General features: G+C 38.1%; 1 protein-coding gene across 1 annotated transcript in view; it reads right to left on the bottom strand.

Annotated features, from left to right (window-relative positions):
- muc2.1 (mucin 2.1) overlaps positions 1 to 4,868 on the bottom strand; it is a 57,841-nt gene extending 52,973 nt beyond the window's left edge. Inside the window, exons 1-2 of the mRNA XM_039748952.1 lie at positions 4,793 to 4,868; positions 4,284 to 4,545 (exon numbers count right to left, since the gene is read on the bottom strand). Of these exons, the coding sequence (XP_039604886.1) occupies positions 4,284 to 4,545; positions 4,793 to 4,868 (338 nt within the window). The remainder of the gene's footprint in view (positions 1 to 4,283; positions 4,546 to 4,792) is intronic.
- Between the last annotated feature and the right edge of the window lie 14,991 nt (positions 4,869 to 19,859).

Below are 19,859 nucleotides of genomic sequence, written 5' to 3'. Positions count from 1 at the left end.
ACTTGCCACACAGCCCCAACACAGACAGAACTCACAAGCTGAACTGTACATTAAGGCTGCTGAATGTTTATTATTTTATCTTAAAAAAACAGTTAAAAACAATACTATAATAAAAAAAAGAAATAATGGAGGAAACTGGACATGCCCACATTGAAAACGTGCCGCTCTCAATTAAGATTGGTTTCACCATGCTGCTCCCAGAGGCAATCAAGAAGTGCTCATTTATGGTTATTATACTAAGGGTTGTTAACTTTCTTTTTAGCAAACTTTTTCCCAATGTTTTGAGGTACTCTGTGTGTTTTACATCATTTCACAGAAGAAAAATAGTCGTGCCTAGAGAAGGAGCAACAACCATTAAATTGAAGCTTATTTATAGTGATTATCTTTGTATACCCTAATTAAAGGAAACAAATGTAGGAGGATAGCAATGGGGTATGATAAGCAAATTATTGAAAGTTCTCCAGAGAGGGTGGAGAGGGGAGGAACATATTGTAATAAATCTTGTAAATAGGAGGAGATCGTTTAGGGTTAGCTAATAACTAAATTCTTGCAATATTTCATTTCCTTATATTTTTTTAAATTTTATTTGTGGCAAACACAGTAATAAACAAGACACCTGTGCAAAAGATTTCATCCAACATACGTAAAGATAGTAAAGTCTACTCCACCAGAGTGGAAGGCAGGAATTTTAAACACTAGACAATAGTGAGCACCAGGGTTTAGCTCCTTCCTTTAAACAAAAGTGCAGGCTCAGGGGTGCAGGAAGTCCTGTCGCCTCTAGTGGGCTCTCTAGGAGGATGGTCTCAGGGCTCTCAGAGCATATTTGTGATACCAAAAAGTATCAAAAACATGGAATATAATGCCAGATCTTTTTCATTTGGGGTTGAGAGGTGAGTCAGGTCAAGAGCACAAATGAAATGAGAAAGAAAAGCCATCATTAAGAGATAGAAAAGAAAATAACAGAGGGGCTTGTTTAATAAATGTGTCACAATGTGTGGTATATGGGCAAACTGACCAACTACCCCACAAACAGTGAGGGCTGGGGGCATATACTAAGAAAACCTAAGAGATATTAGGTGTTTTTTGTCTTATTACTATTGTCTGTTTGTTAATCTGTTAATTAATATGAATTTGATTTGCCCATATTAATATATATAAAAAAATAAATAACAGAAAGTGGGAACAACTTGGCAAATCGTGCTCTTTTTGTTGTGTTCTGATTTTCACTATTGATTTTATATATATACTAGCTGATTATCCAGTGGCTTTGCTCACTGAGTGCAAGGGAAAAAAATAAAATGTAGTATTTATAAAATAAGTTATTAAGTAGTAAAACATTTTGATAAAAGAATTTGAAGAACATATAAGAAGCATATAAATTACTAAACAGTAAAACATTTCCATAAGAGAATTTGAATGATATATAAGAAGTGTATAAATTATTAAACTGTAAAATATTAACATTTAAGAAGTAAAGATACATTGAGTACTACAGTGGTTTTGGGTAAACTACCTGCCTGACAACTTTGCACTACATGCCTGTGATTTAAGAGAAAAAGTATTCCTCAGAAATGTGGACACTGCCCTTAACGGAAACAATTCCCAAGTCCAATACTTTACATGAAGAGGTCGGTACATCTTCTTAGATGTAAACCCTCCATCTGAAAAGAATTCGTCACAAAAGCAACCTTGAATGTTGCGGGGTTTTAGTGACCCGAACTCACTATAAGGGACAGTTAGTAGCCGTGCACCACAATTTACCAAGAGAGTCACGCTTCGATGGCGCCAATTACACTAATTCACAAAGATTTCCACTGTCCAAGGAGCCAATGGGGCACTTGAAGTATCACAAAGAATGCGAGAAGAGAGGACGCTGCCCGAAACTACTAAGCTGTCGGACCGGAGAAGCAGCCCTACATTCCGCACCTCCCAGCGTCCACTTTGTTGTCACGACCCCTCGCCGCTGAAGTCAGTCTCGTCTTCACATTGTTTACAGTTTGGCGAAGTTAAAAAGTAGAAAGACACAAAGCTGTTTTCTTCATCTCTTCTACTATCAAGTACTGGCAGTTAACAAAAAGTTAGAATGTGGAAGTTTGGACGAATAAATAAAACTTCTCTGTCAGAAGGCACCTGGCGGTGGACAGCTCAGCGCTGGAGTCCAGAGAGGAGGGCTGGGAGAGGGGGCGACGTGGGGTGCATTTCTATGGGATAGATTGGCACGTTTATGTTTACTTCTTTTCAATATCAGTAAAATAACTCTCACACAAATAATAACAATTCGTAAAGACGATATAAAATGGCGTCCACAAACAAAGTGATTAGTTCCTGTATTATAATATGTTCTGTGGTCATACGTAATTTCCATTTCACGTGGTCATATGTAATTTTTGTTTCAAACGCAAAAAGAATTTTAGATATATAGATACACTTTAATAGGCTATGAAGAAATCTAAGTCATGTAAAAAAATGTAAATCCAATATAGGACTTCAGACCAGGAATGTAGCCATAGAATGAAGAGCAGAGTTTCTTACATTGAGGCAAGAAAAGAAATCCCTGATTTCTGCCTTAAGTAGATAGTAGACAGTTGCATGGTTTTAAGTCAGTGTTCATTGTATGTGCTTTATGGTGTGTTTGATAACTAGATGGGCTCTTGACGCCATAAATTTGTTGTGACAATGTACAGAAAGGCAAGATACCAACAGGATTTGTGCCCTGTTGCCGTTTATGTCAAGGCACTTGCCTAGATGCTTACCTTTTAACAGAATTTCCAGGTTAAAACATAAAGTAATACTAAAGATTGCTGAGGAGTTGGGGTATGATAGGGGTACTATGGCCTCGTAAACTGCACAGTTTCTAATGAAGCAAAAATTATTTTGGGAGACACCAAGAGAGTCAAAGAGGGTTTAAACATTTCCCTCCCTTAGAAGAACAGCCTCTGGTACAAGAAAAATGTTCAGAGAGTGTGACAGGGGTACAAAACAGAGTAAGCATGCAAGTTGCTTTCTTGGTCAGAATGAATATTAAGATTCTTGTATTGTTAGGCTCACTTGGGTACTATTGCTGTATTGTACTCTGTGTACACTGTACTTTTGTTTTAAGTGTGTCTTTCAATTGTTTTTATTTTGCCATTTATTTTTATCCTAGGTAAAAACTATAACATTTGTAAATACAGAACAAACTTTTAAACTTGAAAACAGATCTCAAACAGCACCACATAATGGTTCATGTTAGAGTGCACATTGCACACTATTTATTATTAAATGCTGACAGAAGAACACTGAAGCAAGAATCCTGTATCTGTCTTAGTCCTGTGCTCATTCATTGTCTGTGCCCTTTTTGTGAACCGTTTTATTTTCAGCCCACCTCACAAAGCTTTGCACATCAACTTAAACTGGAAACTCTAAATTGGCACTAGTGAGAGTGTGGAAAGGTTTTTTCAAGTGTGCAAGTGTGTGTGCGTGTGTGTATGTGTCCTGTCAAGGTCTGTATCCTGGTCTGTATCATGCTTTGTCCCCAGGAATGCCAGAATAGGAGACCCTGAATTGGATCAAGTGGATCAAGTGGGTATGAGAATGTTTGTATGAGATTTTTTGCATACTGTGTTGAAAACATAACTGTGGTTTGCCTCTTATTAGGGATTAAATATTTTTGAATCTCAGAGTTTAATTTTTTTTAATTCTTCTGTATGTACAAGTTGGCACATAACTGAGAAAGACCCCATGATAAACACTAAGAATTAATTGTACAAATAAGTGTGGAAACTGAGGGTCTGCTGGAGGCTGATACTCTCTGCACGTGTGCCGATCTGGAAATTAGACAGGCAGTTTCACCAGTACAAGTGTAAAAGAGATGAGACTTAGTATGCTATGCTCCCTTGTGACATTATGGAGTAGGGAAAACGCTCAGGACAAGGACATTCTATGCAGGAAGAGAGTGAGGCTAATAAGAGCTAGACTGGGCGTCTTGTCCAACATATCGCCACACAAGACCTCTACCTAAAGAACTTGGTGCTACTGCATATGGCACTTGAGGTAAAGCAAAGCAGAAAAAAACATAAAATATTGAAGACACATATATATGAATCATTTGCCTGTTCAATACAATTATTAGCTGCCTGTGTGCAGATTTCAAATTGATTCTCACTGACTGCACAAAGTTGTTTCTGTATTATTTAGATTTCACTTTTATAACAAAACCACTTTTATAAAAGTATGGAGGTAATGAAGCAACTTTTAATTTCTCTTACTTTTCCCCTTTCAGACAAGATGTTTAAATGACTTACTTTTCCCCATTGACAACAGCAGTGTCCTTAGTCAAGAAGATGACATAATCTTTGATGGTTATCACCACAGATTCAATGAGAAGTTTGCCCTCTGTATCTGCCCGCTGGATGTGAACAGAAAACTCGGGAAGCGAGTTGTGACAGTCAGAGGCAAAGTTGTAGTCACAGGTACTAGTAAACTGGTAGACATCTCCATCAAAGGTCTTAAAATGGCTGTTTCCCCAGGTGCTACAGATTCTGTTGTTGTGGTTGGGAGCTCTTGCTGCAGTGCGAGAAACAAGACATATAAATATTTATTTAAATAATACAGGTATGGGTAAATCATTAAATGCATACTTTAGCATTTTAGTTTCTATATTCTATAGATTTAATTAAATTAAAACTGTCATGCATTGCAACAAGGGTCTCATTACACGCTTCAGCACTGAATGTGGCCCATTTAGCTTGCAGAACCTCTGCCAGAAGTGCCATAAATGAGATTCATGTGCCCTCCTGTTGTTGTCACTTACCTGGTTTCAGAGACACTCTCAAAGAACATGCCACTGAGAGACTTACAATCCATACTGCTAATTCTTTCATCCCCATGGTAAAGCAGAATGGGGTGTGCAGAGCACAGCAATGGATTTCTCCTCCCTGACCACGACTAAAGCAACAGACTCTTTTTATATGTGCAGGGAGAACGGTTATCTTTTTATGATAGGGAGGGTCTTTGACAGAGAGCAGCCTTTTCTTGAGAAATTGCAAGCATACTTCCTGATCTTGAGAGCATAGAAAATTCAGGTCTTCTCTATAATCTTGCAAATTTAAAAGCAGGATTGCATTGTTATTCATTGTGATCGTATTCCTTTTATCATAATAAAACATTTGCATTATTTTTTATAGTTTCTCTGAATATTTTGACTTACTGTATAGGTAAGATTTAAAACAAATAAGAGTTTAAATGTCAAACAGAACAATCCAAGGTAAGTGTAACTGATACAGTCCACCCTATATTCTATTCTAGAAATGATTAATCTAATTATATAGACACCTTTTTCCAAGTGTTCACTGCATTTTTACAGATTTATTATATTATTATCATTATTATCCATCCATGCATCTATTCATTCATTCATTTGTTTTGCCAACGCTGGTAGGCTTGCTTCACTTATGGTCCTTGTGAGTTGAAACTATATCAGTATCAGCGAATAAAGTTGTCATGAATGATTCTCTCATGCATCATACCACTACAATATAGTAACAGCATACTTAACATTAGTATGTATTAATTGTTGGATTTTGTGCAATTCGTTAGTAGAAAGCACTTTAAGCACGGGAATGGTGCTATATACTGTAAGTAAAACATATTATTATCATTGTTATTTGAATTCCTTTAAACTATAGATAAGCAACATTAAAATTAATATGTTTATGTTCCTTTGTACATTCAACAAATTTGTGACCCCAAACTGAACCTTATAAGAGGTCAGGTCAGGTTGGAGAGCATGCACTGGTACAACGTGTTTCCATGGCCACCATATGACAAAACAGCTCGGGATCCTGGTTGGCAACCTTCCAGGCAGACATGCAGTCCAGTCCCACCCCCCAGAAATTACCATCTATCTGCCAGGTGTTACGTTGCATCCCCTTGGCCTGGTCCAGCTGCTTGGGTGCTCAATAATGAGGATGTATAAATGGTGCATACACACAAAAATGTTGTGTACGCCTGTTTCCACGCTCACGACGAATTTTATAAAAACTAAACTAGCCATGAATGTTCTCACGTCAGCATTACCCTATGTGTACGCATGTTTCCACTTCGTTTTGCAAACTGGTGGTACCTAGCATCAAAGCAGTGTTTCCTGTGTGGTTTCCCTTTCTTTTTTTGATTCACCTCCCTGACGGGGCTTTATCAAATACACTGAAATTAACTACATATCGTTTATAAATTTAAGGCATCTGATTGTAATGAACTTGTAACAATATAATGGTCCATAGAATTGCCAAACTATTCCAAACACCATACCTGTTTAAACGTTATTATTCTCAGTGCACCACTTGGAGTATTTTAACCCACTGTATATGAGTGTGTACAGCAGCTGATTGGAAAGCTTTACAGCAAGTTGTGTCGAGAACACAGGGGGTTATCGGGATATAACTTCTACCCTGAAGAACATTTATAGCACATGCTGCTCAACCATGCGCACAATGTATTTGAACTTCTCCCAAGCAGCAAACGCTACAGAGCCTTTCCTGCACAAACCTGAAGGCTCAGAAACAGTTTCATCCCAAGAGGTATAAGCACACTCAATCTGTCCATCAAATGCTCCCGGTTGAACTGTTTGTACTTAGAATTACAATTATCTCACTGTAAACTTGCACTACAACTGTAATATTGCACAGCCTGAGCCACTTTATGAACCATTTGCACTATCTACACTATATGTACATGTACAGTATATTGTACGTGTGCTTTCATTTTGTATATTTTTCATTTCTTTATTATCATATAATTATTATTTTTGTTTGTTTTTTAATCATTTTATAGGAGTTTAATGGAGGATTTGCATATTGAATCTCATTATATCATATAATAACAAATAAAGAATTTCAATTCAGTTCAATAGAAGAAAGCATGTATTTAGAGATGATAACGACTTCCTTTAAGTCGATTTAGATTTCCAAGAGTTTTCTTCTTGGAGCTCTTGATATCATTTTTAAGATGAAATGCATTAAAGTACGTATATTACATTATACAGATACATTTTTTACTTTTAAATAATGTATGCTGTTAATAATTAAACATGTGGGCACGGTTCCTCTTTGGTAGCAATGAGCTGGCGCCCTGTGCAGGGATTATTCCTGCCTCACACTGTACACTTGCTGGGACTGGGTGGATAGATGGATAGAATAATTAAACATATACTACAAAGATATTTCAAAGTTCCTTAAAAGTTTTGAAGAATCAGTGTTCTAAGCTTACAGATGGTTTGATATTTATTAAAGGGCTTATTGTGTGGCGATTGGTTACGTGAAGAAAGAACAGGAAGGACAGGAATTGGGGGTCAGTATGTTTGAAAAAGACTGTGCTGCTACGTTAAATTATTTAATCAAGGATTACACACATCTCAGCAAGCATCTTGCAGGAGACAAGACCAATCACTGGACAAGGCCCCAGCTCATCGCTACCACTGTGCCAACATGCCCCCATATTTAATACATGCTTTAATTTATTTCATCATGAGAATGATATCAAGTATACATCTTAGTATTTAAATTGTTCAGAGAGCTGTAATATCATGAATGAAAAGTATCCTTTCTCCTGCTGGCATAAGATTCATACACATAGAGCACATAGAAGAACACATACAATATGCAGCATTTAACATGATACTTTAGTTACTATGGGATCTGAGAAACTCTAGTAAATTTAACATTGATTTTAAGATTAAGGTTACAATTTTGTACTTTAATGATAAAATAAACTATGAGATTAAAACGAACATTTCAACCTTTTTCTTTTCCTGTGTCCCTATTTTTTTTCTCTGTTCCCTAATATGCTTCCATATGACACTCAAACAGTGGGCTACGACTTGCCTTTGCACATTGACTTTGATATCTGACCACTATTTTATTTTGGGCACTTTGCGACTTTCTGAACTTGAACTTCCAAGTTTTTCCACCACTCTGTATCATTCGATCAACTTCGTTTTGCTGTTTATACCACTGCTTAAGACAATTAATAGTATGCTTTTCCTTAGTAATATTTATATTGATTTGGATATTAAAATGTGCAAAATTCTGGGGGGAGTTGGGGTGGGACAGCAACACATGCATGTGCGTTACTTTTCACAATGACTGGGATTTATGGAGGTGAAGTGCATGGAAGTTGTCTAATGCACGGTTTTGTATATTTCCATTTTCTTCCATCCTCCATGTTTTGGTGTGAGTTCTACACACAGCATTACACATAAAGCCCCAGGACACTTAAGACTTTGACATTCGTCTTTTTGCAAAAATTTCAGGAGCACCGCATACCCCTTTCCAGTGACCTCATTACCTTCCTATACACTCCAAAACTGTCTACTGACTTCACTGGAAGAATCAACAGAGACATGAATGTCACTGTTGAGGTAAATAAACCTGTCCACAAGGTTGACACTCTCTCTACAGACAGACACACTGCTGATAGCTGTGTCCAAGTGGTCAGTAAAGGCCTGTTTCTTGTTTTTTATCCAGGACACTCGCAAACCCAGACACTCAGACTCCTCGCTCAGTCTCTCGTGAGCCCCGATCAGAGCCTCCATTGACTCAGTGAAGATTACAGCATTGTTGGCAAAGTCAAGATTAGTGAATCTCTCTTCACCAGAAGATGCCCCACAGCCGATGGACTCCAGGACCCTGCCTAACACCCAGTCCATGCAGTCACTGAACAGAGTAGGAGCAACAACACACCCCTGACAAACCCCAGAATCCACTGGGATAAACACAGAGGTTCTGCCTCCACTTTGCACAGCACTCACAGTACCAGTGTACAGGCCAGCCATAGATATCCTGGAGCTTATCAGAACATTATTTTAATTTCTAACAAGTGTTTGATTTCATCTTTACTTTAACACAGACTTTTTTACTGCTCATTGGCTGTGATGAGCATGTATCATTATTTGAATTCAGACCGAATCATTAACCGTGAACCAGTTGGATTATTCTTATTCATTTGATATATGAACTGAATCATCAACCATGAATGAATAGCACCTGTCTTGTTCACTTGTGATTCTGTAAAGTAACCCCTTATTTTAATTATGCATCTAACATTTGTTTGTCATGCTCTGTGTACTGAAATAGGACAATGTCATATGAATTATAATCATTTCTTTATTTTTTTAATATGATATACTTTATTAATCCCTGAGGAGAAATTATCTTATAGCATGAACTTTGAAGGTCAGAGCATTGGGTCAGCCATTATACAGTATCCCTGGAGCAATTTTCTGGTTATGGGCCATGCTCAAGGGGCCAAAGGAATAGGATCCCTTTTGCCAGTAACAGGATAACACAATTTGAACTGGCAACCTCCCAGATGCAAGTACAACTCTTTAGCCTCACAGCCACCATTATATATATCTTCCTATATAATATGCTACCGTGGCTGTTTGTTTGTCTGTCCAGGATTTTAAATCACCTGTAGCTTACAGAACCGTTTTACCTATTGACTTGAAATTTGGTATACATATATTACGTGACGTCTACTATCCACTTTCGGAGTGATGCTTTTTTTTACTCTTTTTATTTTTATTTTATTGTAGAATCAACTCTCAACAGCTCGCAGCTGGGTGGCCGTACGGTGCATATGTATGGGCGCCATTCTCATTCCCTACCACCTTCGCTAATCATTCTTGAGGCAGGTTGAAGACTTAAGTTCCAGCTTAAGTGAAAAATTAAAGAAGTTGTACTAAGTAATTGCAGAACAAAAACTAAATCAGTTTTAACGCCAAAAGATGCAGACAAAAGAAGAGAAGCAGCGGGATGCTAGGGTGGTGAAAAGAAGAGCTGCTCAGGAAGCAGCAAGCGCATCAACCTCTGAGCAAACGAATGGTAAACAGAGACAGAGAAAGAGTCTGAAAACTAGGAATGCTCACGTCAAGTGTATTCACGTACTTTGTTTCTGGTACATATATATATATATATATATATATATATATATATATATATATTAGGACTGGGAATTGATTTAAAAAATGAATTAATTAATCGCATAAATGTATGTAATTAATTATGATTAATTGCATCTAACGTTAAAACATTTAATTATAACATTAATACATAAATCATGAAGTAAATGCAAAATGAATCACAAATTTTATGTAGAATCAACACTTCTTCTTTCGGCTACTCTCGTTAGTGGTTGCCACAGCGAATCATCTTTTTCCATATCTTCCTGTCCTCTGCATCTTGCTCTGTAATACCTACCACCTGCATGTCCTCTTTCACCACATCCATAAACCTTTTCTGAGGCCTTCTTCTTTTCCTCTTGCCTGGCAGCTCTATCCTTAACATCCTTTTCACAATATACTCAGCATCTCTCCTCTGCACATATCCAAACCAACACAATCTCATCTCTCCCAACCTTCCAACCTGAGCCAACCCTCTAATGTATTCATATCTAATCCTGTCCTTCCTTGTCACACCCAAAACAAATTTTAACATCTTTAACTCTGCCACCTCCAGATCTGTCTCCTGCTTTCTGGTCAGTGACACTATCTTCAACCCATATAACATAGCTGGTCTCAATACTGTCCTGTAGACCTTCCCTTTCACTCTTGCTGATACCCATCTGTCACAAAAGAAATCACTCCTGACACTCTTCTACACCCATTCCACCCTTCCTGAACTCTCTTTTTCACCTCTCTTCCACAATCTCAGTTACTCTGGATTTTTTTACAAATTTTTTTTACTGTGGAAAAAGTGTACAGCTGTACATTTTTGGATGTTAACATTACAGAAGATCTCTCTTGGTTTAGAGGACTCAGTTGTAGGTCCTATTTCAAAGTCAGTAGGTGAGAGTGTACAGTATATTACAATGGAGTAACCCATTGGGTACCTGTTAAGTTTAAACTTATGCTGTCTGTTCAAGCAAATCCATCAAAGCGTTTTTGAGATTTGTGGAGGAAATAATTATTTAAACCTCTGCTGAAATTGTTAGTTTGCTCACCTACAAAGAAATTAACAATTTTTATGGTAGTTTCATTTTAATGGAGAGAGACAGAATATCAAACAAAAATCAAGAAGTAAAACACATTACATAAAAGCTATATATTGTAGCGACCTGTGGTTGAGTCTTAAAGTTTTTTAGAGCCGTACTCTGCCGTGCACCTCTCCCAAGCTGTAGGCTAGCGGACTGCCAGCGTTATGCACGCAGCTGCACCCAGCTCTTTAGGTAGCGAGCACTCGTGTCCCATACACCGCACGACTCCGAGTGTCTCGGTAATAATTACTTCGATAGAAATCTTAGCAATACACAGCTCTGTCCTGTTGTATCTCTTTATTAGAGCAGATAGTCAGCAAAAACAAAGCTTAACTCATTTGCTTAGCCATTGCCAAGGTTATTAATGAAGCCATCTTTCTTATCGATGGTAACTATTTACATTCAAATATCCCCCGGACGGCAACAACCCAACCCACCCCACCAGTTGAGCACAAACACATACAATACTTACAACAGGAAACACACTTAGATTACTTTGTTAATTTAACGAAACAATAAGCTCTTACATAAATTACCCACAATGCTATTTACATAAATTACCCATAATGCAACACGCCGCCAGCGCTGCTGCCGGATCGCTACAATATATTGTCACCACTAGGTGGCGTTCCGCCACCCTAACCGCCGACACAGACAGGCAGGAAACATGTGTTCAATTCAACACCTGTGTTTATTTAGAATCAAAAGTGTACAAACCACCAACACGACACCAATATACAGTCCATTCCCTTCCTTGCCACCAGTCCATCCACCTCTACTCTTCCTCAAGCTTTGTCCACTCCTTCCTCCCTAATCTAGCCCCTTAATGGAGTGAGGCGACACCTCTTACTCAGGTCCTGGGAGTGTTCCAGGTGGCTCATTAGTATTACCAGGAATTACTCTCAGGTGCGCTGGAGGTCCTCTACAAGATTCTGCAGCTCCCCCTGGCCACCCCCATGGAACCCAACAGGGCTTCACCAAAATCCAATTCCCAACATGCTCTGTGGGAATCCATGGTGCCACAGCCACCCAGGAGGGCTGCCCTCTAGTGTCCCAGGGGAGGTATTGTGTCATCAATGCCATCTCCGCTGGTCCTTCCACTCTGCTGGCGTCCTGGCCAGGTAGTGGCCATGGCTGCCCATCACAATATATATAATGCATGTCATTGAGAGAAATAAGTATTTGATCCCCTACAACCCAACCAGAATTCTGGCTCCCACAGATTGGCTATGTGCCCATGTGTCACACAGATTACAACCAATCAATTAATAAATTAATTAAGATGTTCCTGATCTCAACTAACTATGTGTATAAGCACACCTGTCCACAGAATCTATTTCTTCAATTCCAACCCCTCCATCACCAATACCAAGACCATAGAGCTGTCAAATAATGTTAGGGACAAGATTGTAGACCTGCACAAGGCTGGAATGGGCTACAACACCAAGAAGCTTGGTAAGAAGGTGACAACTGTTTGTGCAATTATTATGACCATCAATCACCCCCAGTCTGGAGCTCCATGTAAGATCTTGCCTCATGGGGTGAGGATGATCATGAGAAAGGTGATGGATCAGCCCAAAACTACACGGGAGGAGCTTGTTAATGATCTGAAGGCGGTTTTGGGACCACAGTCATCAAGAACAACTTTGGTAACCCAGTAAGAGGCAACAGTCCATCACAGCCCCACCTGTGCAGAAACATAGAATCGCCAGGCAACTAAACTTGCACAACTCAACAATGGGATACAGGAGAAAAGACAGAATTCCTGCAGAACAGTGCACTCATAAAGAATTTACAAACTGCAGACAGACAGAAATTGAGCTCAGGACTATACCTCTTTAAATAACAACCATGCCACTTTTATAAACAGCAATATAACAAATTTATAAATATCATTAATTGCCCATTAAAATATAAACATCCACATTTATTTTAACATTATAGTGCTTTAGTAGAGATAGTGTTAATTAATCTGAATGTACGGTATATTGTATATGACACAATATACATCTATCACCTAGTGTACTAATTTCTTGAAACTTTAAGAACTAAAAAGTATTCACTTTAAAAAAACTGATGGACTAAAGATTTACCACTCAAAGTTTTTAAGAAATATCAGCAACTGCTTAATTAATTTAGCTTCTGTTTAGGAGGGACCATCATGAAATTGTAGGTGAATATATCATCTATGGTCACTAAGTGACACATAATGAAAAAAAAAACTCCAATTGTTATTTATCCATCCATTATCCAACCCGCTATATCCTAACCACAGGGTTACGGGGGTCTGCTGGAGCCAATCCCAGCCAACAAAGGGCGAAAGGCAGGAGACAAACCCAGGGCAGGGCACCAGCCCATCACAGATTGTTATTTATTATTATTATTATTATTATTATTATTATTATTATTTTGTCATGAAAGTGACTGTTTAAAAGGCACTACAAGGCAAGCTCAGCAGATCCCTCTGGGTCCTATAGGACTACACACTTTTCTGCATATGCTATGTTCAGGTAGAGATGTAAGAAGACCAACACACAAGCATATTTAATTTTGAATAACTGGGAAACTATCAGAAATTAGAAACATTGACAATGAAAACTGAGACTTCCAAAATAACTGGATGGAAAAGTACACATTTATTCTTCCTACAACGAGCTTAACAAGGCCAGTGTGCCTCATTTGCTTGGAATCTATTGCAGTTGCCAAAAAGTGGAAATATTTAATGCCATAACTAGACAGACACTTCCACAAAACATACCCTCTGCAGTCCATGGTAATGACACAGAAAATAAATGTGCTTGAAGCTCAATATGAGTGATCTACACGGGTCCTCTATCATTCCCTCACAGCACAGCAGCAAGCATATGAGTGTTGATTTTACGAAAAAATAAAAAGTCATTTCAGGTAGGGAAATAGCAAAGGAGTGCATGAATGCTGTATCTAAAACACCTCTAGATGAAAAAGAAAGACATGAACTGAGAGAAAAAAATGAAACTAATCCCCTTTTTCAGCCACAACAACCACCAGAAGAGCTCAGATGTTAGCACAGGATGTACAGTTACAGCCTGACGCTGCTATTTAGAGTGCACCTTGCATACCTTTAGTAGTAGATGGCTCAACTGATATTAGTGACAATGCCAAGCTGTTGGTATGCGTCAGATTTTACCATGCAGAGAGGAAAGATTTTATTGAGGGCCTCTTAGGTGTCACAGCACTTACAATACACACCAAAGGAGAAGACATGTACCCGGCCATAAAAGAAATGTTATTAGAGAGGGATGAGTCTGAAACCCGTTGTGTCCAATATCACTGACTGAGCTCCTTCCATGATAGGAAAAGAAAAAAGGACTAGTGACAAGAATGAGAGAGGACAACCCAGACCTCTCATCATATCACTGTAGAAGAGTTTGGAGAGGTTAAGAATACAGTGATTAAAACTTACTGTATCAATTTTCTTAGATCATCCTCATCCTATCAGCATCAAATGCTTTGAGAATTCCTTACACAACCTAATGCAAATTCAAATAACCTGTGACAATGTTAAATAGCTGAGCAAAGGCAGGGGTGCTAGCTCACTTTTGGGAAATTAGAAATCAAATAAAATGTTCTTGGTACAACAGAACAATCACAAGGCAAGACAGTTTGCTCAGTTTTTGGAAGATGAAAGAAAAATATATATTATGGCATTCCTGGTTGACAAGGACCATCACACTTAAATGACTTCCACTTAAAATTACGTTGAACAACTCTGTTTGTGATCTTGTAGCAGCTGCCCCATCTTTTCAGAGGAAGTTCTCCAAGAGGACTGTACACATGCTAAAGCCATGAAACAAATTCAGGGGGAAAGAGATGTTTCCTCCCATGTTGAGTTCATACAAAAAACTGATTGGAAACTTCAGTGATCGTTTTGATTTCAGCCTTGGAGGAGCACCTCCTGATTTTCATTCAGAATCTCTTTTTGGTCAAAAATGTCATCACATTTTCACAGTTCTACAAGTAGGTTGATATTGGATCTCTACAGATGGAACTCATTGATCTGCAAACAAATGAGGTTAAGAGAGCAGTGTGAAATTTGTGACCCCACCACCTTCTGGCTACAGACTGTACCTTAGCATGTTTTCCCTGGATTTACCAAAGTAGCAGTACACACCTTGACCATTTTGTCTCCGCATTCAACTGTAAATTAGCATTCTCAACAGTTAACATTATTAAAACTAAACACCATTTAGAATGAGGTTCAAAATACTAGCAGGTAAGGCTGAATCCAATATCTCCCATTGAATTAGGGAAGTATAGACAATGCATGTTAATGTGATTTGTGATTTCCTTTTTAAGTTTAAATGTTTGTGTTTAAGTCATTGCTAAGCTCAGTTCAGCCTAAAAGAACAGTTCAGTTTTCTTTGAGGGTGTTATATTGTGTCACACACGTGCGCATGGGAAACAGCTGAAGGGCCTAAGCACTAGTAATTCTACGCCAGGCCAGGGGGTGGCAGAGTGTTCTGACTATCTCCCTCAGTCCCTTGCAGACCTTTCCCGTGAAATCCCGCCTATTGCCGGCCCCAAGGATGACGTCACTTCTGGGCACGAGGACGCCACTCTCAATTCCTGCACAGATGACGTAATTCAGGCCTTTAAAACTGCCATCTTGCCTCAGTACAGGCAGTTCTCTTCTGGACTCTGAACTAAGCACATCGTGCTATTCAAAACCAACTTTTGCAGTCGATACAATTATATGGGTGGCTGCCCCAAATCTTTATGATGTCTCCGATTCATTCTTCTTACAATTGTTATGAACTGAAATTAATGTATTTACAATGTCAATTTAAAGATGAAGGGTTTATTGCACTTTGTTTTTCATTCATCCAATGTTTGTCCAACAAAGACACTGTAATTTGCCTGTCTGATTTTATGAATGACTAGCAAAATACCTGCGCTTCGCAGTGGTGAAGTACCGCCTTAAAATTTTTATTAAGAAGAAAATTAAACCTTTTTAAACTGAGGGTAAATATACCAATAATTATTTGTTAAGGATCTCTTTGTATACCACACTGTCAGTTCGGCCCTCCGGTTGTAATATTCGTTTGTAACGTTCGTTTATTTCAATTACGACATTATTTGCAGGACAGGGTTTCATCGATAACTTCACATCCAGCTTTTGTAAGTAAGCTGTAAGGAATGAACCTGCCAAATTTCAGCCTTCTACCTACACGGGAAGCTGGAGAATTAGTGACGTTGGAAAGTTCAATATGGCGTCTGACAGTGGCATCATACCACCGAAATAAGTATGTACATTGGTTTCGGTTAGCGCAGGGAAGCAGCCTACCAAATTTTGTGGAGATTGAGCCATAAATAAAAAAGTTCAACATGGCAAACGTTGTTGACTGTTATGACCATTATGCGCAGAAGTTCGAAATGAAACCTGCTTAACTTTTGTAAGTAAGCTGTAAGGAATGAGCCTGCCAAATTTCAGCCTTCTACCTACACGGGAAGCTGGAGAATTAGTGACGTTGGAAAGTTCAATATGGCGGCGACAGTGGCGTCATACCACCGAAATAAGTATGTACATTGGTTTCGGTTAGCGCAGGGAAGTAGCCTACCAAATTTCGTGAAGATGTGGTCATAAATAAGAAAGTTCAACATGGCGGACGTTGTCAACCGTTATGACCATTATGCGTAGAATTTCGAAATGAAACCTGCTTAACTCAGGGGCATCCCATCTTGTTCAAAGCCCCATATACTCAGGAGCACAATGCACTTTGTTTCATTCAGATTGCTTCATCCTAGCAAGAGTAATTACAGAATATTCACGGCCTCTTTCGAGTTAATCTCCCTGTACTTTTTTTTAATAAAAATGTTAACTAAATTGATGTTTTTACACCAGAAAAAAGGATGGACTGTATTTGCTGATATCTAATTGTTTGGACCTCAGCAGGAAAAGAGGGCAGACTTACTGCACCTTGTGCCATTTTACTTGAATACTCCTGCTTTAGATGTATTGTCCTTTCTATTTAAACTTGTATCCCCAAAGATATGTGTATGTTAGGTCAATTGGAGATTGCGATTTTGATGGTAGGTTAGGGGTTTGAATGTATTGTCAATATGATCAGAAGAAAAGTTAAATTCAGAAATGATTTTCTTTCTGTGACATGTGTCTCAAAATCAAGTTTTAGAATGATAATGAAAAAATGTGTATGGAACTCAAATCTTTCTTATGCACTGTCTTCCTACTGTTTCATCTTGCAAGATAAATATTTCACAATATTTATATATGTCGTTTATGGCTTAAAATATTTTGATGACGAATTTTCAGATGTAATGGAAACTGTTAAATGACACGCTACATACTGCTTTTATTATGTTAGGTACACTACTGCTACTGCAATTATGAAATACAAACAGTAAATTGTGTAAAAAACTAAGTATAAGCACTTTGATCTGCAATCATTGTTACAGGGCAGTTCTTTTTAATTACAAATGCTTAAATTGATAAGTTGTCATGACAGAAAAGTTAAAGAAATATAGACGTTCAAATTAGAAATTTTTATGTTATTTGAAAAAGGTTGTAACTTTAGGTATCATATAACCAAAAGTGTTGTGCTTTTATGTGTTTCGAGACGACACCCACACATTTGTTAGAGCCGGTGATAGTAAATCCCTATATAAAGAATCTTATGCAGAATAAAGTGGAGTCACTGGCACTTGGCACTCTGGCTAGGATCTCTAAATGCAAGTGTGTGAAAAGAATCCTATGAGAAAAATTGTGGGGTAACAGGCAACTGGCATTTAGACTTTGTCTAAATAAAATTTCTATGTGTCTCTGAGTCTGCTTAATGTTGAATCTTAACATCTTAACAACCTTGAGAAGTCTCACAAACCACAAGATTATACACTCCTGAAACTGAGTTTAACAATTTCCTGTAAAGAAAATGTAGATAGATAGATAGATAGATAGATAGATAGATAGATAGATAGATAGATAGATAGATAGATAGATAGATAGATAGATAGATAGATACTTTATTAATCCCCAGGGGAAATTCACATAATCCAGCAGCAGTATACTGATACAAAAAACAATATTAAATTAAAGAATAATATAAATGCATGTAAAAGCAGACAATAACTTTGAATAATGTCAGTATTTACTCTCCTAGGTGGAGTTGAAGATTCGCAAAGTTTGGGGGAGGAACGATCTCCTCAGTCTGTCAGTGGAGCAGGACAGCTACTCCTCTGCTTGGAGATGACATTTCAGTAGTAAATGAACCTTCAGATTTGTAGATGTATTTGTATATTTGTATGGGTTTGTAGATTCACACAGTAGAATATGATTCCATTTAGAAAAACAAAAACAGTTACATTCATTTGTATCTTACTCTTTATTTTCCAGCACTGATTGAACTATCTGTATTATGTAATATATGATGCTATTTGCAAAGTATTCTTTAAAATAATCCAAGGCTGAATAGTGGCTTTTATTTTGCAGATTGCTACATTTTCTCTAAACTGTACTGAGTTAGAATAGACAGCATTGCTTGCTCAAAGCTTCTGGCATCTTAGTTTGAATTGTGACTTAAGAGACTGCATGGAGTTTGCACATTCTTATGTTTCTGTATGTTTTTTTTCTCTACATATGTCACTTTGCACCCACACATTTATAAGAATTGCTGATTAGGCTAATTGGTGACCCAGTATGAGTGGTTATACGAGGTGTGGCAGAAAAGTAATGAGACTGATTTTTTATTTACCAAAGTTTTTATTTTTTTCAAACATCAATGTTATCCCCTTCAAAGTATTTCCCTTGGGCAGCTACACACCAATGGAGACATTGTTCCCACTGTTGGTAGCAGCGCTGGAAGTCTTCAACCGGTATGGTCTTCAGCATGTCCGTTACACTCTTTTGGATGTTTTCTAAAGTCCCGAAATGACGTCCTTTGAGGACATTTTTCAATTTAGGAAAAAGGAAAAGTCACACGGACTGAGGTCAGGTGAATAAGGGGGCTGGGGAACCACAGGAATGTGTTTTTTCGATTGTCCTTCTGCTCAATTGTGAGGTTTTTCAGCACCATTTTGGCACTGACCTTTCGCATGTGCAAATGTTCAGTCAAAATTTGATGAACGGTAAATCTGTTCAAATTTAATTGTTCATTCAACATTCTTAATGTTAAACGACGGTCTGATCTCACAAGAGTGCTCACACGTTCGATGTTTTCATTGGTTTTCGAAGTTGAAGGCCTCCCTGAAAAACTTGAGCTCGGGATAAAGAATGTTCCCCATAGGCCTGTTTTAACTTTTCAAACGTCACACTTGCCGATTCTCCAAGCTTAACACAAAATTTAATGGCACAACGTTGCTCCAAATTCCGCTGTTCCATTTTGCGTGACGCACAACCAAAAACACAACTTCACTAATAGCAGTCACAAAAATCACGTAGTTAACGGAAGGAGTTGAAACTCGCACTGAGCTATGGGAGGGTACTGATACACGTGCTCTATCAAGGACAACAGTGCAGCGTTGCCAGATCTCTTGCAGTGTTGCCAGTCTCATTACTTTTCTGCCACACCTCGTAGGTGTGTAAATGAGAGTGTGTTTGACCTGTGACAATCTGAGACCACAATCAAGGTGTCTGGAACTCTATAATTGTGTTAGGTAACGTCATTTAACAGATGGACTGCTGGATAAACCTTTATTATTCAATACTCTGTTTGCCTTCCTTTCATTTCCTCAATCATTACAAATTCCAATTCTTTTTTTTTTCTTGTATAACCAAAAATTTTATTTTAATTCCACATCCAGTCCTTGTGACATTCTGCATCCCTAACACACATACATTGCTGGCTCTGCTTCATTCC

Source organism: Polypterus senegalus, chromosome 1 (genome assembly GCF_016835505.1).
Source record: "Polypterus senegalus isolate Bchr_013 chromosome 1, ASM1683550v1, whole genome shotgun sequence".
In the NCBI taxonomy this organism is placed as follows: domain Eukaryota; kingdom Metazoa; phylum Chordata; class Cladistia; order Polypteriformes; family Polypteridae; genus Polypterus; species Polypterus senegalus.
The sequence above is the reverse complement of the archived record's forward strand: the minus strand, read 5'-3'. Positions and strand labels throughout refer to the sequence as shown.